At 43.8% G+C, this 20,940-nt stretch overlaps 1 protein-coding gene across 1 annotated transcript in view; it reads left to right on the forward strand.

Annotated features, from left to right (window-relative positions):
- Positions 1 to 20,940, forward strand: part of plxna1b (plexin A1b) — a 226,067-nt gene that overhangs the window by 110,956 nt on the left and 94,171 nt on the right. The window contains exons 5-8 of the mRNA XM_030051792.1: positions 10,493 to 10,593; positions 13,942 to 14,065; positions 15,534 to 15,687; positions 16,991 to 17,090. Of these exons, the coding sequence (XP_029907652.1) occupies positions 10,493 to 10,593; positions 13,942 to 14,065; positions 15,534 to 15,687; positions 16,991 to 17,090 (479 nt within the window). The remainder of the gene's footprint in view (positions 1 to 10,492; positions 10,594 to 13,941; positions 14,066 to 15,533; positions 15,688 to 16,990; positions 17,091 to 20,940) is intronic.

Here is a 20,940-nt window from a genome sequence, read left to right on the forward strand (position 1 = left end):
TTGCAGGGGTTTGTGCAGGACATTGGCCAGATTCTGAGGCGGGGTGTTTCATTCCCAGACATGTCACACGATGGTGTGGACTGGACTGGCAAGCACAAGGGGCATCCAGCATTGCTCTCAGACTGTGTGTGTGTGTGTGTGTGTGTGATTCCTTACTTTGATAAGTGCACACTTGTACAAGTACTTGTGTCAGCAATATGATTGTCTGACTGTTTCAGTTGTTTGTGTGTGAAGGGTGTGTGAGAGAGGCCCAAATTCCAGTAAAACCACAAGGGTGATTTGTGAACAGCATCGAGTAATACAGTAGTATCCCTCTACCCAATGAATATGTATTTAAATTATTAATATCTACTGTATATATTTATATTTTGCACATGCTTTCAAGTCAAATAATGTGTCATCTCAATATTATTTGTATGTTTAAACTGTTTGTGGGATATTCAAATTTCTTAACAGTCACCCCAATAAAGTTGACCTCAGTTGAACTGAACTGAGAGAGAAGACCTTTCTACAGTACACTTTTCTTGTAATTTTTATTCCCTGGTGTACTTTTGAATAATAGACACTGGGAGGGAAATATTTGACCTCCCTAGTAAGACCTCTCTGTTTGCTCTCTCTCTCTCTCTCTCTCTCTCTCTCTCTCTCTCTCTCTCTCTCTTTCCGAGTTTCTGGTACCTCTGGCAGTTAATGGGGGTCCAATCCCAAGGTCATGTGTTGAGAAATGCTGAGAGAAATTTCACTTTCTCCTTTTCCTCCCCTCCTTTTTTTGATGGAAAGGAGGAAGAGAAAGGCAGAGAAATGATGTTTGATTCCCTCTGAAAGTGGCAGCTATGTGGGGAGACAGACCAAGATGCCATCATTTGCCCGAGAAATGGTTTTCCATGTGTCTTCATATCTGACCTTGACCCCGTCATTCTCTTTCTTTCTTTCTTACTTTCTCTCATTGGTGGCTCCTCCATTTTCCTGTTTCTATATCGTTTTTCCGGCCATTTCTCAGCTTCTTTCTGTCCCTACGCTCTTTCCTATCCTACCTCTCTCTCCCAGTCTTCCTTTTGTAATTGAGCATGTGTGTGTATGTGTGTATGTGTACCAGCAAAAAAAGTGTGCTCAGACACTTGTCTTTGGCGTGATGCTATCGGTCCTAATGGAAGTCTAGCTGTCACTAGATAGCTCTGTCTTCCTCTCATCTCTCTCTATGTTTTACTCTGCTGTCTTTTCCCAAAGGATGGAGCGATAGAGCAGACTGATAGGGTTAGAAAAGATGGCGAGATGGGGAGGGAGGTTAATGGTTTCTCGCTCTCTCTCTCTCTCTTTCTCCCTCTCCTCCTCCTTCTTCTTCTCAATCACCATCAATCCGCCGTACAATCAGCCCTCTTGTTACTTGACAGTGATTGGGGGGGGAGATGTGCCTGAGACTGATTGACGTGGATTGAGGCCAATCAAAACCTGGCGCAGCCTGTGGAGTGGCAACACCGCCGTATTCATTTCCGTGCCTCAGCCACAACCCACGGGTGTCGTCAGCCGTCAGTTCCCGTCCACAACCCACGGTAGACGGTACAATGGAGTGTCTTTCACGCACTACGGCATTGGGAATTGTTTTGAAATTGAGTCAAATCTCTTTTTAAATGCGCACAGAATGGGCCTATTCAGCAGCTGGTTTTCCTTTCAGATGTTTTCATGTGAATCATGACGTATCGAATCAGAAAGGCTGAATGGAAATGGCAAATTTGGTTAAAATGTTCTCAATGTCAAATTTTTGCACTTGTTAGTTTTTTTTTTTTTTGTCAATAAAGAAATTATGTGATGAATACCTACTGGAAACACAGTTGTCAAATGCATAATGAGACGGTGACATTTTGCTACTAACAAGGCTCTCCATCAAATATCTTTCCACTACAACCTCCCAGAAATGTCACTCCTGCTGTTACATACAACTGCTACTAGGTGTCCATTGTGGTTGCATCTATTAGGTCATGCGTTTGATCATTACCAAGTGCATTTCTTTCATTTCTTTTTTTTTGTAGATGAGACCATGAAATATGGCATTATCTGACACCAGGGAAGAACATAACCGGTTCATTACATACAAATTCTTCAAATATTGCCTGTACCCAGAACACAGAAACCCTTTTGATGAAGCAGGAAACCTGACATCTGTTTCCACCAGAAGAACCAGTATCTCTTTTTGGCCCTGGAGTTTGGGTGTATGGGCCCTAAAATGGTCCCTGCATTCAAAGTAGGGACCACTCTGGGGAGTTTTAGCGCTTTATGTCTCTGATTGGTTTGATAAATGATCCAAGCAGCACAGAGGTGTCACTCACAAGTTATTAAAAGATTGTTCCATCAAGCGATTGTTCAGTTTGTAATTGAGAGAAATGCATGCTCTTGATCTCTCATTGTTCCACATAAAGAGTTTCCTTTTTCAGCTCTAGCTTTTTTTTTTTTTTTTTTTAGTGTCCTCAATCTCATTTTTGTCCTTGGAGTGTATCTTCTTTAAAAACAAAATTGACATCAGGGCATCAAAGGCGTAATCAGCTAATTATGAACATAACGACTATTGTTGCTGTGTGGCTGTTCTCAGTTGCACGCAGGATGAAAAGAAACCTTCTTATTTGTGTTTAGGTCGCTGTTCTTGGGGTGGCAATGCAAACACATGAGCACTTAGGGTTCTCGCTTTACCCTGGGAACTTTCTTCCAAGAGTGAAACTTTTTGGTGGAAAAGGGGCAAAATATTTCCATTATTTCCATGTTGTGATGGATTAGATTAGTTAGATTAGACATAGCCACATTGAAGAAGCTGGATCCTCTACTTCAGCCGAGCCACTGAAAAAACAAGCTCTTTCTACTTTTTTCTTCTGATATTTAAAAACTTTGTTTGAAATTTTCTTCAGGGAATTTGGATGCAAACACATTGGCTGAAAGTCAATCAGACAGAGATTCTGTTCGCTCAACTCGGGTCTTTGCCAGCACTCATCATGCGCCTTCTTCCCACAATTTCAATCCGTCCATATACCTACCAGGCACGACTTCCAAACAAAAGCTTTTATCAGAGCAAATAAAGAAACGCAGTGTTTGTCCTCTTTTCCCCTTTTTCTTCTCTACTTTTCTCCGTCGGTGTGCTTGGTGGTGGGTTGCATGGCAGTGCTAATGGAAATGCCAGCTGTGTGGCTCCTCACTCCTCACCTAGTCCATTTACTAAAGTGACAGAGTCATTTACCAGGCAGCCGGCCTCTCCCATCCACACTTAATTAGAAGACCCCAAGGCCTGTCTACCTGAGGTGGCCACATTTACCTCTTTCTCTCCGACTCTTCGTTTTCCACAGTTTTTCAATCTGTCTCGTCCTTTGTTCTCGGTTCTCTCTCTCTCTCTGTTTCTGCCTTTCTGTCTTTTCAGGTGGAGAGATAGTTTGGTGTGGGGAGACAGACAGACAAAGAGAATGAGTGTTGGTCTATAGTTTTATAGTGGATTGGCTTGTGTCAGGAGAGGTAATGGGAATGAGCCCAGTTGATGAGGATGGTGATGAAGAGGAATGCCCTCCCAAATAGTTGTTTTTCACAGACTTTTTTTTTTTTTTTTTACTCTCTCCTGAGCTTTTCTTTCTTTTCTTGATTTTGTTTTGATTTTCTCCTAAAACTTTTTTCAAACTCAACTTTCTTCAGAGGTTTTTGGTCTTTTCCTTGTAAATCGTACGTGTCTTTACCTCTTTTTTCTGTCACTACGTGTGTCTTCACACACACACACACACACACACACACACTCACACGCCAACCACAACACGCAGGTGCTCATGAATAAACACACACCTGTAGTGCGATTACACCATGTATGCATATATACAGAACTGTGCACATACATTGCAACATATGCGGCACACCCACATACACATATGCCCCACCCCAACCAAACACACATACTGTACACACACACACGCTTTCACTCACACACTTATACACACATACTCATGCAGTCCATTCATTAAACAGAGAATAGGTCAATGTAAAAGAATCCAAACAGTGCCACTCTTCCAAAAAAGTTGCTTCCTATCAAAGGGTCTATTGTGGTTGCAGTGTACACACACACACACACACACACACACACACACAGATGAAGCAGTTCCACTGCTATGGTCCAATCTGATTATGGTGGGCCCCATCTGTGTGTGTGTTGTGTCATGGTGGTCTCAGCAGAAGGGAATTTGAGTTGCCATCACTTTTATCCTTGACCTTAGGATCAACAGAAACTGAAACAGATGAATCTATCTTTGCCTCTGCCACTGTCCTCATTAAGCTTTGGAAAACAAAAAGAGTTTTATGCAAGAGGGAAAGTGATATTGAAGTGAGCATATTAACAAGTGAGCCCAGTGCCAGTCGCCGAGAAAATAAGACAAATGAAAGAGGTAGAAGAGAAGGAAAGCTGATCAGGAGGGGAAAATGGATGCGGAGGAAAAACGCAGTACGAGAGGTGAAGATGATGAGGGAAGAAGGTCAGCCAGTGCAAGAAAAATGGAGGGAAAGTGTCGATAGAACAGAGGAGATGATAGCTATCACAGCTGCTATTTTCTTCCCCTGTGACACATAGAGACCTAATTCACTAAAAGTGAACAATTTGATTTGACCACCATGGCCACATCTGTCAATAACATTTCAACAGTGTAATAGCATTTTAGTCTTCGGATATCATTCGGCAAACTGATAGTGACAACAGACTGCTGTTGATGGAACAAAATGATGAGATTGATAGCTCTGATTGCTGGTCCATGCCTTTTTTTTATTTATTTATTTATTTGTTTTTTTGTGCAATACATCTATCTACTGAACCTCCTTTTCCTTTTCCTTCCTTCAACCCCTGTCTCCTTTATTTTCAGTTTGTCAGTTCCTAGCCCTCCCACTCTTGTTTGCCTCTCTTCTTATCTGCAGTCAGTCAACACATTGAGCTGCTAGCCAGCCATTGATCTTCTAAGCCCCTTACAATCCAGTCAATGCACACACGCTAGCCAAGCCTTTGATATAGCCTCCCGCCCCCACAAGCAGGCTAGCCCAGCGCTAGCAGCACTAGCTCACTAACATCCACTCCCCGTGGAGAGTCTTGTATCAGAGCGAGGCTACAGGGGTGAGCCACCAGCTCGGGTAGGGCGGGTGGAGCTCCCATCTCTAATAATACAGTTTTACTTTGTGTCTCTGTCTTCAGTTCAGTGGATGCTTTATTTGCATGGCACAGGGATTCCATACCACTGCCAAAGCAGAAGGTGGCAAAATGAATTTCAGTCACAATATGAATCACAGTCACTAAGTAGCAATAACAATCGATGCATTTTGCAGCTACAGTTGCACCCTGACACAAGTAGGAATCTCTCTCTCTCTCTCTCTCTCTCTCTCTCTTCTCTCTCTCTCTCTTTGTCTTTTAGTTGGTATTGATTTTTTAGCATTCAGGCAGTTTGATGCCAACACAAATTAAGGCAGCTTTGATGGAAGATGATAAATGTTTATTGAAATAACGCTGCTGTTGTAGCGAACGTTCAAATACCGGGGTCAGATGCGAGAGGGATGATGAGAAATAATAATAAGTCAAGTTTATTATACAGCCTTTAATCACAAAGCTTGTCTCACAGCAGTTTACAGAGAACGAGCCAAACAACATCCAACTGCAATGGCCAGTCCTACATGGGGAAATGATGCAATACCCTTGTGCAAATGAAGTAAAACACAAGCATATGATAACATACAAAACAGGATATTAAAAGTATGTAACATCCCTGCATAGCCAATTTAGCTTGAGAAAGCGTGTTGTGATTAACTTTTTTTTACTTAACTTTAACTTAGCTTTAAATTATCTTGGAGCAGCTGCAAGTGTTGTATCAAGCAGATACGTGGAAGACAGCTGAAAATTTTTAAATAAACCATGATTTCTTCCCTCTGGACGTCTGGAGGATATAACCCAGAGAAGAGGCTCTCTGTTGGGTGGAATCCACTAAGCCCCCAACTCCTGTCCTCCTATATAGACACTCCCACTATTTAAAGGAAGAAAAAAAATCTACTAGGGCGATCCTTTTATGTCTTTAGATTTAACAGCCAATGAAAAGCGGCGCTGAAAGCTTTACAGGTCCACTGGGTTTTGGGGGTGACCGTCGCAAAGCCTGTTAGCTGGACGTTTAAAGGCAGGTGATAGCGCTCTGTAAAAACAGATTGAAGAGGAAAGGTGGAAAGTTTATGGCAGAACGGAGATGTCATGGCATGGCGATATGGTCAGGGTAGAGGCTGACAACGGAGGAGGTGGGAGCGAGAAGGCAGAATTGAGTTACAGCAGTGGATGCTATTGTAAATAAGGAGATGGCGAGGAAGAGGAGATGGCGGGCTTGGTTTATAAGGTCATTTAAAGGAGTAATGTGGCGCGCTGTCGGGAATGGGCTTTCATTAAAAGAGCCATCGAATGAGAGAGGGAGACAGTGTGTGTGTGTGTGTTTGTGTGTGTGTGTGAATGTGGGTAGGCAGTAGCTTCATTCCCAGCACCCACAGGCACACATGTTTTGGATCCCCGCACACACGCGCGCGCACATACACAAGTACATTCCCGGCTCCAGTAAAGCAGTTTATATCCCCGCTGGGGAAAACAACTATCATAGCCCACTAGCACATAAACAGCTCTCCATGCCACTCCCACTGAATGGAGCCCATAGTGTATTCCCACAGCTCCGCTTCCAGTATAAGGACAATAGTGAACAATAGGCTGTATCTATCATAACACTGGGCAGTGATAAGGTTATGCTAGCTCACAAGGACCCATAGTGTGCGAATGATGTATGCAGAACCTTGTCATTAATCACAGTTTTAATGATTTATGGTATGGAAAATGGGATTTGGTTGTCGTCCATGATGATAGTGGGGGAAAGGGCATTCTCGAAAGGCCCTCTCACGATTCTCTCACTCTTTCTCACTGTTTTAGATCTTTATAACTGTTGGAAAGTAGGGCCGGATATTGGACTTCACAATTCACTACAAGTCATGTTATATGGGTCACAATACAATTTGTGTCACGATTTTGCTGAAAAACACTGCAGAATTGACCAAAAAAAGGTATAACTGGACCTTAAAATGCAACCTGCTGCACACCTGGGTGCACTAATAAAATCAGTGCGGTGTATTTACCCGACACAGTGCGGTGAAACCTATCGAAACAAGGTGCTAGAGAATTGATCTACTATTGGAGGAAATGGTATCGTGATACCCAGCTGTATCTTTTTTGCACAGCTGTTTTCGAAAGACTTTTTTTTTTTTCTCCCAAGGTGCCTTGAACCCGCATCCTCAACTATGGCTGCTATTTCCCCAACCACCCATCCATCATCTCTCCATCCCTCCACCCATCTCCTCCACCCTCTCATTTTCCCCTGTCATATTTTCTCCAAGGGACACAATAAAGCCTTGTTCCATCCTCCTTTCAACTCTCCTTTCAGATGAAAACTAGACGTGCACTCCCTCTGACATTGACACATAGCAGCAGTCTGCCACCATATCCTATCTGCGCCGCACAACGTCCTCGCCAATCTCCTCTCTGTCTCTCTCCCTCACTCTTACATTACTCCTCTCTTCCCGCACTTCCAGTAGATGACCGCCTCCTATTTCAGAGTCCCCTCCCCTTTGGTTCCTGCTGTCATTCATTTGGATCATGCCGTCCCTCTCTCTTTTCCTCTCTCTGTCTCTGGGCAGCTAGCCAAGTGGTAGATTTCTTCTGTGTAGACGTCCTTGCTGTGTAGAATGGACAATGCTTTGGCTGGACGACGGGTTGCTGTCACAGGATGAAACTCCCTGATGGAGATGTCAAAATGAAGACAACAGTCCACTGGGGAAGTTTGCTGTGTTGAGACTTTTCCACTAAAATTGTATTAAATGGAGGTTTTGCATAGCGGCATGATAATTCAATAGTATCATTTATTGAAGTCCAGTTGAACCGCATCGCGATGATATGGTGATTTTGGGAGAATATGACACACAAAGTTGCAGTCTAAACTGATGATAACAAGCTTTTTTTCATTATTATTATTTAAAAACACAATACAAACATGTAGAAATATGTTTGAATATCTTGGTTTTGTTTAATATTGTGCCTAAAATTACAGTTTGGTTCAGTGGGATGAACATTCATTTATTTAACTTTGTGATTTTTGCCTACATGCATGGTATATGCTGATATCCAAAAAACAATTCCTCATCAGTATCATGTTATTGACTTCAGCCATTTGGTCCATCCCCAGGGTTTTGCATGGTTACAGTCCATGCACAGCATGGACTGTAACAATGCAGTCTATCGTATTTGAGAAATCCAGCAAATCTAGACATAGACGAGTACAAGAATCAACGGATTAAATAAATAAATACATGATGGAGACAGGGAAAGTAGAAAAAGAAAGGAAAGGGGATTGATGGCATGCATTGTTGAGTGTTTTTTTTTTTTTTTGTGTGTCTGCCCACTGCTGATGCAATATTGTTCTGTCAGCCTGGAAGCCAGACTGATACATGGCATTTCAGTTTCATTTAAAATTTCACCACAGCGCTCCTTTGTCCAGCCGGTTTCCATCCTGTAGCTAACCAGCTTTATCTCTTACCTCAGGTCTCTCCTCTATTCTTACCATATGCTCTCCCTCCCATCTCTACCTCATAAAAGTCAGGCCCCTCCTGGCCCAGTGCCAGCTGATTCCCCATATAGCATTTGTATGGGGTGTTCATGGTTATATATGTGTGTGTGTGTGAGTGTGTGTGTGTGTGTGTGTGTGTGTGTGTGTGTGTGTCCTCACTGTAACAGTGTTACCCAAGGGTAGGGTTGTTAAATGCTGTTACTTACTGATCAGTCAGTTCACTCTCCACTGCATGATTTAAAGCTGGCCTGCAGTGGCAACTTGATACACACATGCACACACACACACGCACGCACACACACACACACACACACACAGGATGGGGATCAAGCAACTCAACAACTCTGGGCCTGTTGATGAAGAGAGTTTAATGCGGTGCTGATGCTTTCAGCACATGCGCACACACACAGTCCCACACACACACACACACTCCACACCAGCAGTCTGCACACATGCTAGCAATCTGTCTGTCACACACTTAAACATGCTCAATCTCTCTTGAATATCTTTAAATACACACAGACACACACACACACATATACAGACTCTCTCTCTCTCTCTCTCTCTCTCTCTCTCTCTCTCCCTCTCTCTCTCTCTCTCTCAGACCCTTTGGGGCCATGTTGCTAACTATCTGTCATCACCTTTAACCAGAGTTCAGAGTTAACTTGAACACTTGATCTTGTTTCTTGAGAAACATCTGCAGCTTATCACCGAGCCAGTACCTCCAGAATGACAGACATACATGCGCGCAGTCACACACACACACACACACACACACACACACACATTTATCCCCTCCTACATCCTGCACACAACCACACCGTAGTCTAAAAGCGGTATTTGTTTTTGGTGTAATGTGGACAATTTTATAACCAGGGGACAAGTGGGGTGCTCTATCAGTGGTCCAACTTCCACTGATACACTGTGCACAGATTCAGGGTACCTGGACAAAATAATAGATATAAAACCCTTCTGCCTCCATTTGAGAAATACAGGCTTCTCTGTTGTAAAAATAAAAAAAAAATGCTCTAATTTCTGACATGTTATTAAGGCCTGTCAGTATCAGATATTTGTTTATGCTACCAGTACCAGTACCAGTGCTGGTGCCTCCCCTCTTCACAGTCCAGAGCAGCAGTGGTTTGCATTATGACTTATGCCCTGATATAACTCCACATTGTGACAGATAAAACTGTTCCCCTGCTGATAGCTGTCTGTATGTTAAAATTAGTAGCACATTACCCTGTAAAAATAGATACTTGTAAAGCAGAGAAAAATATTCTTTTTTTTTTTTTTTTTTTTTACTTAGGAACTATTATTTTAGGCAAGAACCCCAAAAATAATGAAAGTGGGTTAACGCTCAGTGCTGACAATGGATAGGAGGAGCACTCGTACTTGCATTTAGATGAAAAGTACCCATGTTGCACCAAACTGAAATTTGGTTAACACACCTTGTTGTCGACTCTCTGCTCAGACACAAGCATTCACACTCTTTCTCTCTCACAAACACACACACTGGGTGTCTGTCCTTCCCCTCTTCTGCCTCCTGTTGGTTTTGGAGGTCACCTGTCAATCAAAGTTCTGTTTCCATGGCCACCTGTCAGGTGTCCCAGTGTGCATTGCAAGGCCTCTCTTGTACACGCTTCGCTGGAGGCTGTCACACGCTGCTGGACTGGAATAAGTCACCGGAAAACACACATGCGCAAACACACACACGCACACACACACACAAGCGCACGGACTGTTTGCCGAACATCACGATGAAATTGAATCATCCAGTTGCTTTACAGTATTGATCAACATGAGGATGCTAATTATTTCTTCATCACTTCCCTTCCCTGTCTCCCTCCTTCTCTCTCTCTCTTTAGGTGGTGAGGGTTCCAGTGGAGAGCTGCGAGCAGTACACCAGTTGCGGGGAGTGTTTGGGCTCCAGAGACCCTCACTGTGGCTGGTGTGTCCTCCACAATGTGTAAGTATCCACACACAGACACATATACACAGTCTGTGTGTGTCGCTGCCCTGCAGATGCCCATCACAGTGCAGAGTGGAGAGTGGTGGAGATGCTCAGGTGTGGTGTGACCCGGCTCCGTCATGCCTCACAACTGCCTGGACAGGGTTTCCTAGAGATCTGAATGAAAGCACCCGGCCAAGTAGTTACGCCTGCATGTCCAGATTTCACCTCTGGGACTCCAAACTGTGTGGGGATTGTTGTGTTAAGATACTTTGTCGAGCGTGGAGAAAGAGCGGAGGAAGTGAATCCTCAGTTATCTAAATGTGAGGGCTTAAATTGTCTGTCTTGAATACAGTCAAGTGTGGCGTTTTAATTCTTAAATGTCACTTTAGATGTTTAAAAAAAAACATTGATTTTTTTTTTTTTCTTCTTCTTTGTGTGCTTTTTCTCTGGGGAGAGATTAGCCCAGTCATGCAAGCTGTACTCAAAGTATTTTCTTGAAGTACACAGATGAGGTGAATCCAGGTAAAAGCCGTTAACTCGTTTTGATTTCCTTATTAAATCTATAAAAAATTCACTAAGGAGGAGATGCAGATAATAAGATACAGAAGAGTTTAGAGAAGAACTTCGAGACAATTGCGATGTTGATTGTGCAAAGGAGGCTGCAACTTGATTTCAGGAACGTTAATATTTTATAAATTCGGCATAAATTCTTCCAGGGCTATCATCGTGTTCACATTTTTTTTTCAGTTGAGAATTGATTGTAAACTTCTTTCTCACTGACATTAAAATGTATTCAGTTTAATTTGATGAAACTTTAAGACCTTTTCTCTTGTGATTTGATTAATTTCCCTGATATTCAGTATTTATCTTTTTTTTTGATATTCTGTTATTGTGGTAACTTAGAGAGAATGATATTTGTCTTAATTTTACTGGGGACCTGCTGGAAACTAGTGAGGGATCGAGGAGTGTCCCTGAACTCTTTCTTGCTGTTTCCAAGCTGTTTCCTAGAGACGTAATAAAGCATGATGGATCATCAGCACGCTGCCGCCTGAGCCTTACACTCAAACTCTGGCTCGGAGTGAAGCTGACTGTTGATGCTGTAACCTTAAACTTTTCACTTTAATAACTTTAACCAAACTGTTTAACTTGCCTGACTTAATTTTAAGACTTAAGACTCCAAGCAACACTAACTGCAACTGTTCCTTTGAAAAAGAGATTGACAGCAACACTGTTTTCTTGTTGAAAAATGCATCCATGCACAGGCCTTAAGGGCAGCTTCACTCTACACCCGAACACTGCAGGCAAGAGAGGAGAGCGACTATTAGAATGTGGCCTGTGTTGACTTCAAAAAGAGATTTTTAATGCGTGGTAATAATTTTGCAAAATGCCTCTAACACCTACCAATTAGTCTCATCATTATAATTCATAAAGGAAATGTACTGTAGCTTTTTGAAAGCTCGTTGCCAGGTCAGTGACGTGTTGAACCTCTGCACACGTCTGTCACTTGTCTCTGCCTGTTGATAACAATCATGCAGCAGAACAGAGCAGCCTACACTGTCGACACTCCCATAAACCTGTGTGTGTGTGTGTGTGTGTGTGTGTGTTTTCATGTTAATGGTTGGGGTGATGTTTAATGTTACGGATAAGACAGTAAGACCTACGGTTTTTGATAGGGTTTAAAGAATAAGTAATCAATGGAAAATCCTTACAAGTACAGTGGTATAACACTGTGTGTGTATATGTGTGTGTGTGTAATCTCTCCATTTTCTCCTGTTGCCTTTTATGACTCGAGGGTATGCATTTGCACGTGCGCATGCGTGTGCGTGAGAACGTGTGCGAACAGCTAGATGTTATTGAAAGGTGACGGGATGTTAAACCACACTCGGAACACCTCAAGCATTTGGCATAATGCCATCTCCCGGTGCATTAATTAAACGTACAAAACATATCACCATCCTCTCTATCCTCCAGGCACACGCACACACACACGCCAGCGCTGTGGTTTCTCCTTTTAATCAGGCGCACGCATGACACCACACACGCGCACGCACACACACACACACAGGTGCAATTACACACACAATCACGATGGGGTTGTACCATCGATAACCCTCCATTTCAGCAGCTTTTGACCTTGTGTCTTGAACGCAGCTCGCTCATTTCCTACCTGATAGCGTTGCCAAATCGAGCTGAGGCCCTTGCAGACAAAGTGGGGAAGTATTAATAGGCATTTATTTTATAAGCTCTGCTTCAGCCCTCTGGTGTTTTTAGCCACAGCTTATTAAGAGCCATAGTAGTTTCAATCCACAGTGGAATTGAAAGTGAGGGTGTACACACACACATGTATGCAGGTGTTTCTGCTACTAGCACACATCATTGACACACAGACACGGACACACACCGGAGGACCAGTGGATGAAGAAAAGGTCCATAATGAAAAAGTGTGTCTGTGCCTTTGTGCTTCTCTGTATTCACTTCTGTATCATCTATATGTGTGTGTGTGTGTGTGTGTGTGTGTGTGTGACTGCTAGTGACTCACTAGAGAGTGGTTGGCGACCGCTTTTTCTTGCTGAGTGTGGATGAAGGCTAACTAAACGAGGGGATGGGGGCTGTGCGTGGAAGAGGCAGTTAGCATTTCATTCTGCCTCCCTCTTATTGTTAAGGCCTCGCGCGGCGCCACGTCAGCGCTTTCCCCTCACCGCCGGGACCGGTTGTTGTTAGTGCGAAGGTGAAGTGATAGCTAATGCATTATGAATGGCTAATAGTAAAACCACAAGGATATGGGGCTGTATGCTGATTTTTTTCTCTCTTTTTTTTTTTTTTCATGAATCGTCGGCTCGTAATAAGTGGGGGGAAATTGCTGACCCCGTTGATACGCTGTTGATAGGAATTGTATCATTTTTACAGTTTAGGGGAACTTTAATGATTGCCTGTATATCTGCCGAGAAGTTTGAATTGGGTGGGGTTGTAAACTGAATAGATGAGGGAGACTCGATGTTCATATAGCTCAGCGGTACTTACACAAATGTCAGGGCCAATAAGGTAATGATGTAAAGGCCCATAGTAATGGCTGGGGAAAGCTATTAGCCTATTTGTCTTCTGTTATTGCTCCCGGTTTTTTGTGATGGTGATGGCTGTGCTTGTTTGTCATCTTTATATGATTGTCATATTAGTTTAACAGTTGCTCATATCCTCTCTCCCTTCTCTCCTCTCCTCCTATTTGACTCCCCCTCTCTCTTTCCTACACTTCCTTCACCTTCCTTAATGTCCCCCATCTCTCTTCCCACACTCTCGTCTCTCCCTCCTCCCTGTCTCACCCCCTCTGTCTTGTGCGTCTGTCTCTCTTTTGCTTCCTCTCCTTAGTTGCTCTCGCAAGGACCGCTGTGAGCGGGCAGGAGAGCCGCAGAGGTTTGCCTCCGACCAGAGGCAGTGTGTGGAGCTCAGCGTTCAGCCGAGAAACATCTCTGTCACCATGTCTGAAGTCCAGGTATGTCTGTCTTGTTGGACAGTGTTATTGTGTGTGGGTTTGAGAGGTGAAGGGTGAATTTGATCCAGGAGATTTCAGGGAACTGTACAAATGGATCACCATGCACTTTCAATACAACACAATGTATTTTCCACCTTGTTTTGCACTGTTTCTACGCTACATGATGATTTTCAGATGCTTTTATACATTATTTGCCCACTGATGTAGCCAGACGTCTGTTTAAAACAAAATGAAGGTCTGGAAAAGGGAGACGCTATGGACTGTCGCCCTGCTTCAAGCCAGTAAAACTGCACCGAGGCAGATCATGGTGCTGGTGCTCACCTGTGTATTGTTTTATCGGCAACAACAACTTTGCTCCAGTTGTAGGCCGACCAAACACACAAGATGATGACGTTAAAAACTTCATCAAAAGATTTTACATGTTCATTATTGACAAGAGAGGACAGACTAACAAAAAACAGAGATTGTCCCCAAATCAGACTTTTACTGTTACCTGCTGGTTAACATGCCATTGCATCCCTGTTTCGCTGTGGAGTCCTCAAGCTAAAAGGCTGTAAAGGCTTCACTGATTCAATTTAACGTCAAGAACATACTTCTGACAGAGCTGAGGCAAGCGTCAAGTTTCCATCCATTGTTAACATTGGCTTCGCTAAAAGAATTGAGGGACGCTGTTTGTGCCTGGACACAATAACAAACCAGGGGTGTTGTTGTTAACAGGCCATCAAGCTCAGAGCCAATCAAACTGCTGTTTCTTGATCCACGTGATCTCCCTATGCAATGTTTTCGGAGGAGACGTTCTCCAGACCTTATTTGTTTTAAGTGGAAATCGGGCAACATGAGATTATAGTGAGCGCAGCGGTAGAGGAAACCAGACTGTTCACCCTTCCAGGTAAAGACTCTGATGAACCAGGAAAGGCTGAATCACTTAGGTTGTGGAAGTGCTGTGACCTAATTATGGAAAGTCATGGAAAAGTTATGGAATTATACATCAGGGCCAAGGTCCGGACCCTGATATAGATATCATGAGGAATTTGCTTATGTACAATGTGTGTGTGTGTGTGTGTGTGCGTGCGCAAGTGCCCTCAAACTGCCAGCAGTACCTCAGTTTAACTACACGGGAGTGACTGATGAGAGTTTGCTTCACTTTCTGTCTGCACATTAACACGTACACATTAACCTTGCTGTAATGGCTGCCGTTATGACTGACGCACATGCGCACGTATATGCACATGCACGCGCAAAAGCACACAGTCCTTTTCCATGTACTGTCACACATACACACACCAGACTGACACCCACCACCGTCCCACAGTACCCCCCTTCCTTCCCCCAACATCCATTAACCCTCATGTCATATCTTATAACAATCCATGTACACCATGTCCTTCCATTGATCTTGTACCTTCTCTCTCTCTCTCTCTCCCTGTTTCTCTCTGTTTCTATGTCTCTCTCTCTCCTCCTCCTCCAGCTGGTTCTCCAGGCTCGTAATGTGCCCGATCTGTCCGCGGGGGTCAATTGCTCCTTCGAGGACTACGTAGAGACGGAGGGTCGGATCCAGGGCGGACGCATCTACTGCCTGTCCCCCTCCGTCCGGGATGTCATTCCCATCACCAGGAACAAAGGTTAGCGTCGGGGCGAGGGAGGGCGCGGGGTGGTGAGTTCATCGGGTGGTGAGATCACTGGGCGGTGGTGTCGGCTGGACAGGGTGCGGGTAAAGGGAGTTGGATTATGTCGGCCTGAGGTGAAGGGAAATGTGAGAGAGTGTTTATGGAATTTGGTTATGAGCTTTTTCTCTTTTTTTTTTTTTTTCTTGAACTCATCGTCTCATCAGTTTTTTATTTTTGTTGTGTTTTTATTTGCCTGCCTGTCTCATTTGCTCTCCCTAGTCACCATTTCTTTCTCTCTGTCTCCCTCGTGCCCCACCCAGTGCCTGTCCATAATATAATCGGAGCTTACTGTATGCGGGAATTGGAGCAGGCTAGAGCTGTGCATTGACCAGAACTGCATCTAAATGTTACTGGATGACTTGCTCACTGAATCTATATCCAGAATATCTTGTCACCGCCAATAACACTCGTCCAGTCCCTTTCAAAGCAGAAGCCTGAATTAATCCTCTGTATGTAGCAGTGTTTTTGAATCCCCATTACCATGCAGTATGTACTGTTGTCAGTTTGATTTTTCTCATAATAATAGAATAAAACATTTGTTACGCTTGCAACTTATTTTCAAAGCAGTAACTTCAGTGCGGTGTATTGCCATATTTAAAAATATCTACCATCTTTTCTTCCCCAACATTATGCACCGTTTCATGTTCAATTCTGTCACACCGCAGTGATGAAAAAAACATGATTGCTATCTGCATTCAAAGCACCAAAGACGTGTCAGGTTGTGCGCTCTAAGTTTCCACAAAGCGACATCTCAGTAGTTTTCTTCAAACCCATTATGCCCCATTAGGAGTTCTCATCAGCTCTGGCATCCAAGCACTGATTGGTGTTGCTATTTTTAATGCCACCCCACTGCGGGTGTGACATGAGTGGTGCGTTGCTCGGCTACAGCGTCTTTTTGTGTGTGTGCCTGTGCCGCTTGCTCAGGTCTGAAGAGGAATGCAAATTTTAAATTGGATTTTGTTACATCACGTAATACCTTGTAGTTTGTTTTGAAATTTAGATTGTCCACTTCACTTTGTGACACCTTCTAGAAAAAGGTATCACCCTAATTTTATGGCTGACACATGGCGACAAGAAGAATCCCTTTGGAAAATAACATTTCAAGCAAGGAATTAGTTATTGTTTTTGAACTATTTGGATATGAATTTCATTAATACGGTTTAAAAACAAACCGAATAGCAATTTGAAATAAAACTCACTTCAAATATTTCCCTATTTTTATTTATTAATTGTGTATCCATGTGTATGTGTTGTGCAGGTGACAAGCGGGTGGTGAAGCTCTATCTCAAGTCCAAGGAGACGGGCAAGAAGTTTGCCAGTGTCGACTTTGTCTTCTACAACTGCAGCGTCCACCAGTCGTAAGTTGAAATGTCTACGCTATTTATGTTAACTCTTCCATTTGTAGGATGCTTTGGGGCGAGCAACCGTGGCTGTTTTTGGTTATTCTTTGCGGTCCATCCTTTTCTTTTGGGTCACGATCTCTCTGTCCACTTCCCCCCTGGGTTGTTTCATGTAACTGGAGATATGGCGAGGATGTGGGGACACTCACACAAACTCACACACACGCACACATACTCATCCCACCCCCCCTCCGACCTCCACAGGAGGCTTGTGTTACCGTCGGAGTGAAAAATCGAATGTGCCGTGTATGAGAAACGATTGGGATATGAGATGGTAATTCTAGACTTATTATCATAACCCACGGTACACCCTAATGATACTTCGATGATTAATTCATTACACATGACGGTATGCCGTAATGCCTCCCAAACAAACTCAAAGCTCACTTGCGCCTATTCGCTTCTCCACTTGATAAAACAAATAGTTGAAACTTTTTGCAATTTTGTACTCATTTACACACACACACAAAAAAAAAATCAAGGCGGTGCACTTCAACAGTGTGACTAAAAAAGACCTCACTGCTTAAATCTATGATCAGCCTTTTTTCACTGAGTCAGTCTCCTTCACACTCCAAACGCCCTCAGCTTTCTGACCAATCATAGTTCTCTGCCCCCCCGTAATGCACCTTCTGCTGAAAATCTACACCACACATGAAGCCACACCTCTCGGTCAGCCCTGCCCCAAGCCCCATGCACCCTGCCGGGTTAAGAGATGCCTCCAGCCCCTCCCCAGCCCCCCCTCCTACCCATCCATGGCTGATCCAGGGTAGGCCGAGGCGTCTGCTGGGGTATTAGCCTCAGGGCAGCAGATGGCTAGTAGGCCCCTGGGGTACCGCAGAGCTCCATCCTTACTCCCCTCTGGATGTTAGATGAGCCTCCTTCGAGAATTGTCCACACACTCGTACACACACATAGACATGCACGCTCACACCTCGCTCTGCTCTGTCACTTACAGCTCATTGAAGCCCTGGATGTCTCGGACACCTAATCCGTTACTGTGACCTCTATCCTAGCCTTCCCCCTTCTCCCTGCCCTCATACACAAATCCCCTGCCGCAACAACGCTGATTAGCTCAGCTGGTTAAGGGTGTGGTGCTTTACAATGTCAACTCACGGTTAATTCAACTCCCATAAGGACCTCATGATGCGTGTGCCAACCCCCACTGCCTTTTACCGTTTAGGGTACATCAGTTACAAACCCTCTGGATACAAATTGCAACATGTAAAGATACCAATTCCTCATCGTAGGAGTGGCCCTCGAATGGATGCATGAAAAAAATGTGACAGCAAGTGACGCAGATGAGAAAGTCACCCATTTGAGGACATTAGCCTGATGAACTCTGATTAAATCCGCTCCCTCGGCTGATCTAATACAGCTTCCGAGTGATGTAATGGACACGTTTAATGAAGTTACGGATATGGCACGTTGCGTCTTCAACCACGACTCCGATGCTGATGGCGAAGAGAGATTCTGAGACGAGAATTCCATTTGGAGCTGGCGCTCCTGCCCGGGTACCCGCCATGCCCCCCGGGCATCAGCGTGTGGCGTCTGATGAGATCAGATCCGTAATGTTGTTGGCATAATGACTCTGGGCCCACATGGCCAGACACAAGGCTCTATTTCCAGACTGCTTGATCATTGTTTACAGAGATAAGTTCTCCTCTGATGGGCTAAGACATGAAGTACTGCAGGCTTTTTACGTGCTGATGCATGCTCGTAACACAGAAATAAACGTGCATTTCCAACCAACAGAAGTTACATGCATGATCTGTCCATTCTTGAATTCCCACTGTACTCTTCTATATCCCACAATATGTATTCGGCTAATTCAAGATTACCTTGTGGGAAGCAAAAAACTGAGCACAACATCGGAATGTCCCCTAATTTTTCTTTACAGTCTACACCCACACCGTGACACCCACCCCCCAGCCTGAAAACACACACTCCCCCTCTCTCTTATTTACTCAGCTGATTACGTCGTGGCCCTTGCCTTTTAAAAAATGCCATAAATTTGCATAGTGGTATTAATCTAATTAGAAATCCCACTGTTTCAGTTTAAGGGTTGCCGAGATTGAAATAGAAAATCACCCACGGCCATGATTGCTCCTTAATTAAATATTTCCATATGCTTTTTCTCATTCCACAGCCCCCCGTTTATTAAAGATAGGGTGGATAGTCTGGCAATGAATTTGAGTTTAAATGTCTATGTAAGGCAGTATGAAGCACCTTTCTCACCGTGGTTAATGTGTCTCAGGCAGTCACTGGTTCATTTGTTGTGTGATTGAGGGTGCTTATAGACTAATTTAGCTCATAGACAGAGAGAAAAAAAAAGTATATTGAATTAAATCTCTGTCACAAAAGTAAGAAGAGATTGATGTTGAGGGAGCTGGGTGGAAGTAAAGATGCAGGGAATTAGAATGCAATTTGAAAGAGGTTTTACGGCACCGATCCAGCTGAAACTAAGTAAAGCAACGTACAATCAAAGTTTTACCATTTGGGATTCCTTTTGTCTGCCAGTTCCCACACAACATTTGACCTTAACATTGGCAGACATACTCAGATTGCTCTAGGCTACATGTTTACAGCAAACTGAGCACTCAGACAGACAGTTATAGATTAATGTATGCATACATATTATCTCCCAGTGTGATAGTTTTCCTGCAAAAAGCATTGGAGGCACTCAGTAATGACAGGATAGATTATTCCAGAGGACCATTAAATCTTTCAGCTCCACTTCTTTGAAATGAATAGTAGCCAATAAGTAACTCATTTCTCCAAGTGCAGGGGTGTCAAACGCACCTCACAAGGAGACGGGATTGTGTTTAGCACTCCAAATCGACCAGGGAGAGAGAAGGAGAGAAAATCACAGCCTATTGTGTAGGGGCTAAAAAAACCCACCGCTGCTCCAAAGCTAGCGTAGCTCGATTAGCATCTGAATATGAATGGATTAAATTAGCATCATGAGCGTGGCCATACGGGGAGTGTGTCTGCAGCCGCCGAGGGGTTTTGAGTGGATATGGACTATGGTGAGTGACAGGAAGGAGGGAGTTACCAGGGGGTCTGAAGAAAGGAGCCCACCCCCGGACAAAAGAAATAGACTCATCGAACATCCCCGAATGGCCTTGGGTGGGCCCTGCTTGAAAGGGTTTGTGTCCTCACTAAAAGAGAGATTTTGAAATCCCGGGGCGACTCATGACAGGGGGCTCTAGTTACTTCCAGGAACCAAAGTGTGGGCATCAGGGGTTGTCACACAGGCCCAACGGCTGGCCTTTGGTGGATCACATGATGCATTCACGGCACCGTCTTCTTCAAAGAGGGTAAACATAATAATCACAGATTTTTGGAGGTGGTCGCATGCTGACATTTTGCCAATTATTTGAACATCGCTGTTACACTAACAACGTTGATTTGACATGAATAAAAGATAAAATTCGGATAAAAGGCATTAGCGGGGATCAGCGATAGATGTGGTGGCTGGTGTTTGGGCGTGAACTACTGACTGTACATTGTACGGTTCATTGCTTGGTTCTGGTTACCTGCTGTGCTAAGTTGGTGATGTATTGTGGTTTGATGAGCAGTGATCCATTGCTGGGGCCCCAACAACAAAAAAAAGAGGGTCTTTGAAATTCAAAGAAGTGATCGTTGCAAAGCTAACATATGCTAACAAGGTGCACAACGAGCCTCATGACTAACTTGCCCCAAGTTCATTTGTCATTCATCGACGTTATCTTCCCTTTTGTGCAGCGCGTCGAGGCCCTTTTCCAGCATCTTTTCAAGTAACGGGAAATAAAACACCTAGCCAAAATAC

The sequence above is a fragment of the Myripristis murdjan genome, chromosome 5 (assembly GCF_902150065.1).
Source record: "Myripristis murdjan chromosome 5, fMyrMur1.1, whole genome shotgun sequence".
Taxonomy (NCBI): domain Eukaryota; kingdom Metazoa; phylum Chordata; class Actinopteri; order Holocentriformes; family Holocentridae; genus Myripristis; species Myripristis murdjan.